The 9,151-nt window shown below is 42.6% G+C and overlaps 1 protein-coding gene across 3 annotated transcripts; it reads left to right on the top strand.

The window, feature by feature from the left end:
* The first annotated feature begins 710 nt into the window (after positions 1 to 710).
* LOC106562440 (pro-cathepsin H) lies at positions 711 to 6,823 on the top strand. Of its 3 annotated transcripts, XM_014127329.2 has the most exons (12): positions 711 to 859; positions 1,710 to 1,741; positions 1,971 to 2,076; positions 2,261 to 2,331; positions 2,457 to 2,561; positions 3,232 to 3,318; positions 3,524 to 3,579; positions 3,720 to 3,801; positions 3,945 to 4,013; positions 4,117 to 4,223; positions 4,525 to 4,650; positions 6,317 to 6,823. In XM_014127329.2, exons 1-12 carry the CDS (start codon positions 784 to 786, stop codon positions 6,390 to 6,392), a joined length of 993 nt encoding a protein of 330 aa, XP_013982804.1. In that variant the 5' UTR covers positions 711 to 783; the 3' UTR covers positions 6,393 to 6,823. The 3 variants fall into 3 exon arrangements, with proteins under 3 accessions (XP_013982804.1, XP_045545300.1, XP_013982806.1); XM_045689344.1 differs by lacking the exon at positions 2,457 to 2,561 and having other exon boundaries at positions 715 to 859; XM_014127331.2 differs by lacking the exon at positions 3,945 to 4,013 and having other exon boundaries at positions 715 to 859.
* Positions 6,824 to 9,151: the final 2,328 nt, after the last annotated feature.

The following is a 9,151-nucleotide window of genomic DNA, read 5'->3' as shown; positions in this document are numbered from 1 at the left end:
AATCAATACAGTTGTATAACAATAGTCTTTATTTTAACTGCCTGAAAAATATGAATGTGTGGCAGTGTATAAAGGTGTGTAAAGTTCTAATCTACAATTTTAAAGGCCCGATGCAGAAGTTTTTATATAAATATTAAATAATTGGGTAACAATTAATTACCAGACTGTAATAGTTGTCCATTAAATGGTTAAAAAAAAGCAACCAAAAGAGATTCTCAAGCAAGAATTTTGCTAGGACTGTCTGGGAGTGGCATGAGTGGAGTGGGGGGGGGGGGGGACTGAAAACTAGCCTTTATTGGCAGAGGTTTGGAACTCTCTTTGTTATTGGTCTATTAACTAATTTACAAGCTGAAACTCCACCTTTGCAAAACCTGCTGATTAGAAGGTCCTGTGTAGATTGTATTTTGAATCAGCAACTATCAGGAAATAACACTAATAGTTTTTTGTTCTCTCACACTTTCACAGTGTTAGTTTCATCAGTTATTTAACAATATGATACAAAACACAGGCAAAACTGCATTTTAAATGCACTGGGCCTTTAATAATTCTGTGATACTTGCAATTGTATTTTTATATTCTCAGTAAGTGCACACTTTATTGACTTTAATGTTAATTATTTTGATGTGGGGTGGGAAATTAGGCATATTACGGTGCTTACAAAAACTTTGATAACCGACCCTGCCACAAGGACACATGAATGAAATGGATAGGTTACTCAAGTCATGTGATGCATTGGTTGCGAAACACACGTGGAAGCATTGGTTGCGAAACACACGTGGAAGTATGGCGCTGTATACCGTTGCTTTTATTCTTGCTTTTTTGCATTTAGCCAATTTAACACCCTTATTTTTACCTAAAGGTAAGCATAACTCCCCTAATCTGTTTGTTGTTGATATTCCGCATCCCATTTGGACGCACACATCGACGTGTGGAGGAAGAAACAAACTAAAAGTCAAGTGCAACAAGCCATGCAGTGCAATGCAGATGAAAGCGGGTTTTGTCTGGACCGTTAACTTCACAAATTATGTTTCTGATCTTGATCTGGGCAGTTGACCAGACTGTATTTAATAAGCCTAATGAAAAAACAAAGATCATAATTAGGCTACCGAAATGAATAGCCTCACTTTAACCCGTCACTTTAACTACACATTCATGTACATACTACCTCAATTGGGCCGACCAACCAGTGCTCCCGCACATTGGCTAACCGGGCTATCTGCATTGTGTGCAACCCCTCTTTACGCTACTGCTACTCTCTGTTCATCATATGCATAGTCACTTTAACCATATCTACATGTAAATACTACCTCAATCAGCCTGACTAACCGGTGTCTGTATGTAGCCTCGCTACTTCTATAGCCTCGCTACTGTATATAGCCTGTCTTTTTACTGTTGTTTTATTTCTTCACTTACCTATTGTTCACCTAATACCTTTTTTGCACTATTGGTTAGAGCCTGTAAGTAAGCATTTCACTGTAAGGTCTACACCTGTTGTATTCGGCGCACGTGACAAATAAACTTTGATTTGATTTATAGCGTATTACATTGCATAAGACATGCAGCAGTGAAACAACAGTGACACATGCTATAGCTTACAATGTTTCCATTGCACAAAAAAGTGACCGTTTCAAACTTGTAACAATGTGACCATCAAAATCATAGGTCTAACTGATCGTGTTTGTGTTCTTTTTTAATTATTTTTTTTAAAGAGGAATATCACTTCAAACAATGGATGTTACAGGTATGTGAAACTGTGAAGGCTGTAATGTCAATCCATCACGTGTTATTTTTTAGGAAAGCAGATGACATACAGCAGCCTACATACCAGAGTTACTGTACACAGTCATCTTGTTCCTTCCTGTAAGAAACTAAAGCAGTAGGCCAAGACCTTCCTCAAATGTATTTGCTTGTCAGTATGAGGCTGTCATCTTTTGTTGACTGACTGCCTATACCTGTTTCTGTTATTACAGTATAATAAAGTCTATGATCTGGAGGAGTACTACCATCGCCTGGACATCTTCACTAGGCATAAGAGGAGAATCGACTATCATAATGCAGGGAAGCACACATTCTCAAGTAGGCTATGCATTTATTTATTTTAAACTATTTGTCAATTTCTTCCTGTTTTCCCAGTCACAACTTAACTCCCAATGTATTCATAATATAGCTTTATATACGTACAAGTATGATATCTTACAACTCTTGTAACTTTCCTTTTCTGAATCAGTTTTCTGACATGTTGTAACTTTCCTTTTCCCAGTGGGACTGAATCAGTTTTCTGACATGAGCTTTGCAGAGTTTAGGAAGACTTTCCTCCTGACTGAACCTCAGGTACAGCTGTGAAATGTAATTACTAAAATGTGATCCTGTAGTTAACCCCAATTATAAGTCTACGAGCTTCCCTGATATGAGATAGCCTAATCAATAGTAACTGTTCTTACATTTATCTTTATCAGAACTGCTCTGCCACCAAAGGGAGTCACATCAGCAGCCATGGGCCATATCCTGGTTCTGTGGACTGGAGAGAGAAGGGAAACTATGTGTCACCTGTCAAATATCAGGTACTACGTTTCCCTCATAGGCTAAATATACTGAGTGTACAAAACATTAAGAACACCTTCCTAATATTGAGTTGCACCCCCCCTGTTTTGCCCTCAGAACAGCCTCAATTCATCTGGGCATGGACTCTACAAGGTGTCAAAAGCATTCCATAGGGATGCTGGTCCATGTTGACTCCAATGCTTCCCACAGTTGTGCCAAGCTGGCTGGATGTCCTTTGGGTGGTGGACCATTCTTGATACACATGGGAAACTGTTGAGCGTGACACAAACTGCTCCTGGCACCTAATACCATACCCCATTCAAAGGAACTTAAATCTTTTGTCTTGCCAATTCACCTTCCGAATGGCACACATATACAATCCATGTCTCAAGGCTTAAAAATCCATCTTTAACCTGTCTCCTGCCCTTTATCTACACTGATTGAAGTGCATTTTACAAGTGACATCAATAAGGGTTAAAAGTTTTGACCTGGATTCACATGGTCAGTCTGTCATGGAAAGAGCAGGTGTTCATAATGTTTTGTACTCAGTGTATATTCACAACATGACCAAGTCATTTTCTGATGGATTGGCTGTTTGCGGGCGAGTGAAAAAGATAAAAGCGGCTATACATTTATGACTGTGCTGTGTTGATATCATGTTGAGTGAGTGTGTTATTGTTGTGTCCTCAGGGTCACTGTGGAAGCTGCTGGACCTTCTCCACTACCGGCTGTCTTGAGTCTGTGACGGCTATAGCTACTGGAAAACTCCCACTTCTGGTGAGAACTAGCCCTATTTCTCTTGTATTTTCTACGGTGTCACACTATGTTTCACACTGTTTTTGGCAGTCAACCTACTATGTTCCCCTGTATGGTTTCGTATGAAGCGGTACAATAGAAAGAAATGGGTTACTGTAGTTGAATTGGTTGTTGAATGGTTGTTGGTAATAGCCTTATCTGTGCGTTATCATTCTATATTTTCCAGTCTGAGCAGCAACTGGTGGACTGTGCTCAAGACTTCAACAATCACGGATGTATGGGGTTGGTAGCCTACAGTGCCATCTTAGAATCACATGAGCTTATCACTCCTGTCCTGCATGTGACTTCTATGCCTCCTGATACATACTGTAGCTATCTGTCTACAAAAACAGCATTCAGATACTGTAATGTATTGGTTTCAGGGGACTCCCAAGCCAGGCGTTTGAGTATGTTAAATACAACAACGGACTCATGACCGAAGATGACTATCCGTACACGGGACATGTATGCATTTATAAATTGTTCTTAGTGTAAAAAAGGAAAACGTTAATAACACAAGTAACAGTGTTATACTAGTATTTAATCCTTATGACTCACTTGTTTGGATTACTCACTATATACTTCTTTATCCCAATAAAAAAAATTAGGATGGCTCTTGCAATTTCAAGCCCGAGTTGGCAGCTGCCTTCGTGAAAGATGTTGTCAACATAACAAGTGTGAGAGACTAAAACTAAACGTTTTACAAACTCTGCATCTGTCCTAAACATTGTTTTCTTGGTCAGCAATTGGTATGTTGTTCTGTCTTCCCCCCTATAACAGTATGACGAAAAGGGCATGGTTGATGCTGTGGCCAGACTGAACCCAGTCAGCTTTGGATATGAAGTGACTGATGATTTCCTCCACTACAAAGATGGTGTGTACAGCAGGTGAGAGTAAGCCCAGTACACTCCGTTGTTCCTTATCACTCCCACTTGACAATAAATGTTGGGTGACAGGATTAAAGAGCTTTGTGGGAATTGAATTGTGAACCTCCAAATCTTATCAAATAATGTGTGGAAGGTAGAAGACTGTACTTATGAGCCATACAATGTTGCAGTAGAAGACTTTCATGAGCTGTAAAGCTCCTTGCCGTTCACATAAGGTATACAAACTGCACATTTGACCCTCTATTACAATTAATTAACATGTCCTCCATGTGTTTTATAAAGTATTCTTTGTTTGTACTAGCACTACGTGTAAGAACACTACAGACAATGTGAACCATGCTGTACTGGCAGTGGGATATGGTGAAAAGAATAGCACTCCATATTGGATCGTGAAAAACTCCTGGGGCACCAACTGGGGAATGGATGGGTAAATACATAAAAAATATTCAGTGCTGTTGAACTTCCTTTTTTTACTAATGATAACTATATAGATGCTTCATGAACACAGATCAGCTTTTGAACACCCAGACATTGTAGCACACGTATACTGCAAGATAGCTGTCTGACTATCTCCTTTTACGTTGAAATTATACTGAACAAAAGTATAAACACAACATGCAACAATTTCTATGTTTTTACTGAGTTACAGTTCATATTAGGAAATAAGTCAATTGAAATAAATTCATTAGGCCCTAATCTATGGATTTCACATGACTGGGCAGGGGTGCAGCCTTAGAGGGCATAGGTCACCCTGGCAGCCAGGCGCACCCAGCCAATCATAATGTTAGACAGTTATACATTTTTTTAACCCCTTTTTCTCCCCAATTTCATGGTATCCAATTGGTAGTTACAGTCTTGTCTCATCACTGCAACTCCCGTACGGCCTCGGGAGAGGCGAAGGTTGAGAGCCGTGAGAACCTAACCAAGCCGCACTGCTTCTTGACACAATGCCCACTTAACCCGGAAGCCAGCTGCACCATTGTGTCGGAGGAAACACCATACACCTGGCGACCGTGTCAGCGTGCACTGCTCCCAGGCCCGCCACAGGAGTCGCTAGTGCGCGATGGGACAAGGACATCCCTGCCGGCCAAACCCTCCCCTAACCAGGACGACGCTGGGCCAACTGTGTGCCGCCCCATGGGTCTCCCGTTCGCTGCCGGCTGCGACAGAGCCTGGACTCGAACCCAGAATCTCTAGATGCATTTGTATTTTTTCTCAGTGTAATAGTTTTGAGGGAGCGTGCAATTGGCATGCTGACTGCAGGAATGTCCACCAGAGCTGTTGCCAGAGAATTGAATGTTCATTTCGCTACCATAGACCGCCTCCAACATCGTTTTAGAGAATTTGGCTGAACTTCCAACCTGCCACACAACCGCAGACCACGTGTATCGTGTTGTGTGGGCGGTTTGCTAATGTCAATGTGAAAAGAGTGCCCCATGGTGGCGGTGGGGTTATGGTATGGGCAGGCATAAGCTACGGACAACAAATACAATTGAATTTTATCGATGGTAATTTGAATGCACAGAAATACCGTAACGAGACCCTGAGGCCCATTCATCCGCTGCTATCAACTCATGTTTCAGCATGATAATGCATGACCCCATGTCGCAGGGATCTGTACACAATTCCTGGAAAATGTCCCAGTTCTTCCATGGCCTGCATACTCACCAGACATGTCACCAATTGAGCATGTTTGGGATGCTCTGGATAGACGTGTATGACAGCGTGTTCCAGTTCCCACCAATATCCAGTAACTTCACAAAGCCATTGTAGAGGAGTGGGACAACATTCCACAGGCCACAATCAACAGCCTGATCAACTCTATGCGAATGAGATGTGTCGCGCTGCATGATGCAAATGTTGGTCACACCAGATACCAGATTTCTGATCCACACCCCTACTTTTTCTTTTGGTATCTGTGACCTACAGATGCATATTTGTATTCCCAGTCATGTGAAATCCATAGATTAAGGCCTAATGAATTTATTTAAAGTTGATTGATTTCCTTATATGAATCTTTGAAAATGTTGTATGTTATGTTTTTATATTTGTTTGGTATAGCTTACAAAATATATTTTGTATTTCCTCCTCAGATATTTCCTAATAGAACGAGGGAGGAACATGTGTGGACTGGCAGCCTGCTCCTCTTATCCTCTCCCCCCGGTGTGATGTAACGGGAACTCAGAAGAGAAGAAGAGAACGCCACAGTCAGAGTCTTCAGCTACAGTATGAGAACTCAGGAAAAACAGGATACATTTTCTCATTCAGAGGTGTTATTTGTGTTATTTGCATGGACATGTTTTTAAGAACTGTAGTTATACTGTTACAATGTGTGTTTTAAATTTTCCAAGTTACTTATTTAAAATGAATTATAACTGGATCGTATTATGAAGGTTTGTACTGTATATGGTATGTGGCTGGTCATGGTTAGTTAGTAGGCAATGACTGAGTAGTGAGAGTCTTTGAATCGTGTGCTTATGTTGCATATTGCTCTGGTTTTGAGTGTGTAAGAGATCCTAGTTAGTACTGTAGTACTTTTTTTGCATGTAGTTTTGTGGTTTTGTTAAATAATAAATATATATATACAGTACCAGTCAAAAGTTTGGACACACCTACTCATTTCTTTATTTGTACTATTTTCTACATTGTAGAATAATAGTGAAGACAAACTATGAAATAACACATATGGATTAATATAGTAACCAAAAGAAGTGTTAAACAAATCAAAATATATTTTATATTCTTCAAAGTAGCAACCCTTTGCCTTGATAACAGTTTTGCACACTCTTGGCATTCTCTCAACCAGCTTCATGAGGTAATCATCTGGAATGCTTTTCCAACAGTCTTGAAGAAGTTCCCACATATGCTGAGCACATGTTGGGTGCTTTTTCTTTACTCTGCGGTCCAACTCATCCCAAACCATCTCAATTGGGTTGAGGTCGGGTGATTGTGGAGGCCAGGTCATCTGATGCAGCACTCCATCACTGTCCTTCTTGGTCAAATAGCCCTTACTCAGCCTGGAGTTGTGTTTTGGGTCATTGTCCTGCTGAAAAACAAATTCCCACTAAGCGCAAACCAGATGGGATGGCGTATTGCTGCAGAATGCTTCGGTAGCCCTGCTGGTTAAATTCTAAATAAATCACAGACAGTGTCACCAGCAAAGCACCCCCGCACCTCATCCTCCATGCTTCACAGTGGGAACCACACATGGGGAGATCATCCATTCACCTACTCCGCATCTCACAAAGACATGGCAGTTGGAAACAAAAATCTCAAATTTGGACTTGTCAGACCAAAGAACAGATTTCCACCAGTCTAATGTCCATTGCTCGTGTTTCTTGGCCCAAGCAAGTCTCTTCTTATTGATGTACTTTAGTAGTGGTTTCTTTGCAGCAATTTGACCATGAAGGCCTGATTCACGCAGTCTCCTCTGAACAGTTGATGTTGAGATGTCTGTTACTTGAACTCTGTGAAGCATTTATTTATTTGGGCTGCAATCTGATGTGCAGTTTATTGCCGATTTCTGAGGCTGGTAACTAATGAACTTATCATCTGCAGCAGAAGTAACTCTGGGTCTTCCTTTCCTGTGGCAGTCCTCATGAGAGCCAGTTTCATCATAGTGCTTGATGGTTTTTGCGACTGCACTTTCAGGGTTGACTGACCTTCATGTTTTAAAGTAATGATGGACTGTTGTTTCTCTTTGCTTATTTGAGCTGTTCTTGCCATTACATTTACATTTACATTTAAGTCATTTAGCAGACGCTCTTATCCAGAGCGACTTACAAATTGGTGCATTCACCTTATAATATCCAGTGGAACAACCACTTTACAATAGTGCATCTAAATCTTTTAAGGGGGGGGTTAGAAGGATTACTTTATCCTATCCCAGGTATTCCTTGAAGAGGTGGGGTTTCAGGTGTCTCCGGAAGGTGGTGATTGAGTCCGCTGTCCTGGCGTCGTGAGGGAGCTTGTTCCACCATTGGGGTGCCAGAGCAGCGAACAGTTTTGACTGGGCTGAGCGGGAACTGTGCTTCCTCAGAGGTAGGGAAGCGAGCAGGCCAGAGGTGGATGAACGGAGTGCCCTTGTTTGGGTGTAGGGCCTGATCAGAGCCTGAAGGTACGGAGGTGCCGTTCCCCTCACAGCTCCGTAGGCAAGCACCATGGTCTTGTAGCGGATGCGAGCTTCGACTGGAAGCCAGTGGAGAGAGCGGAGGAGCGGGGTGACGTGAGAGAACTTGGGAAGGTTGAACACCAGACGGGCTGCGGCGTTCTGGATGAGTTGTAGGGGTTTAATGGCACAGGCAGGGAGCCCAGCCAACAGCGAGTTGCAATAATCCAGACGGGAGATGACAAGTGCCTGGATTAGGACCTGTGCCGCTTCCTGTGTGAGGCAGGGTCGTACGCTGCGAATGTTGTAGAGCATGAACCTACAGGATCGGGTCACCGCCTTGATGTTGGTGGAGAACGACAGGGTGTTGTCCAGGGTCACGCCAAGGCTCTTAGCACTCTGGGAGGAGGACACAAGGGAGTTGTTAACCGTGATGGCGAGATCATGGAACGGGCAGTCCTTCCCCGGGAGGAAGAGCAGCTCCGTCTTGCCGAGGTTCAGCTTGAGGTGGTGATCCGTCATCCACACTGATATGTCTGCCAGAGATGCGATTCGCCACCTGGTTGTCAGAAGGGGGAAAGGAGAAGATTAATTGTGTGTCATCTGCATAGCAATGATATGAGAGACCATGTGAGGATATGACAGTGCCAAGTGACTTGGTGTATAGCGAGAATAGGAGTGGGCCAAGAACAGAGCCCTGGGGAACACCAGTGGTGAGAGCACGTGGTGCGGAGACAGATTCTCGCCATGCCACCTGGTAGGAGCGACCTGTCAGGTAGGACGCAATCCAAGCGTGGGCGGCGCCGGAGATGCCCAGCTC

Source organism: Salmo salar, chromosome ssa11 (genome assembly GCF_905237065.1).
Source record: "Salmo salar chromosome ssa11, Ssal_v3.1, whole genome shotgun sequence".
NCBI lineage: Eukaryota > Metazoa > Chordata > Actinopteri > Salmoniformes > Salmonidae > Salmo > Salmo salar.
The sequence above is the reverse complement of the archived record's forward strand: the minus strand, read 5'-3'. Positions and strand labels throughout refer to the sequence as shown.

Coding starts and splice junctions, on each gene's coding strand:
- LOC106562440 (XM_014127329.2), top strand. CDS start 784: ATGGCGCTGTATACCGTTGCTTTTATTCTTGCTTTTTTGCATTTAGCC. Junction 860..1,709: donor ACCCTTATTTTTACCTAAAG/GTAAGCATAACT, acceptor TTTTTTTTAAAG/AGGAATATCACTTCAAACAA. Junction 4,014..4,116: donor ATGTTGTCAACATAACAAGT/GTGAGAGACTAA, acceptor CCCCTATAACAG/TATGACGAAAAGGGCATGGT.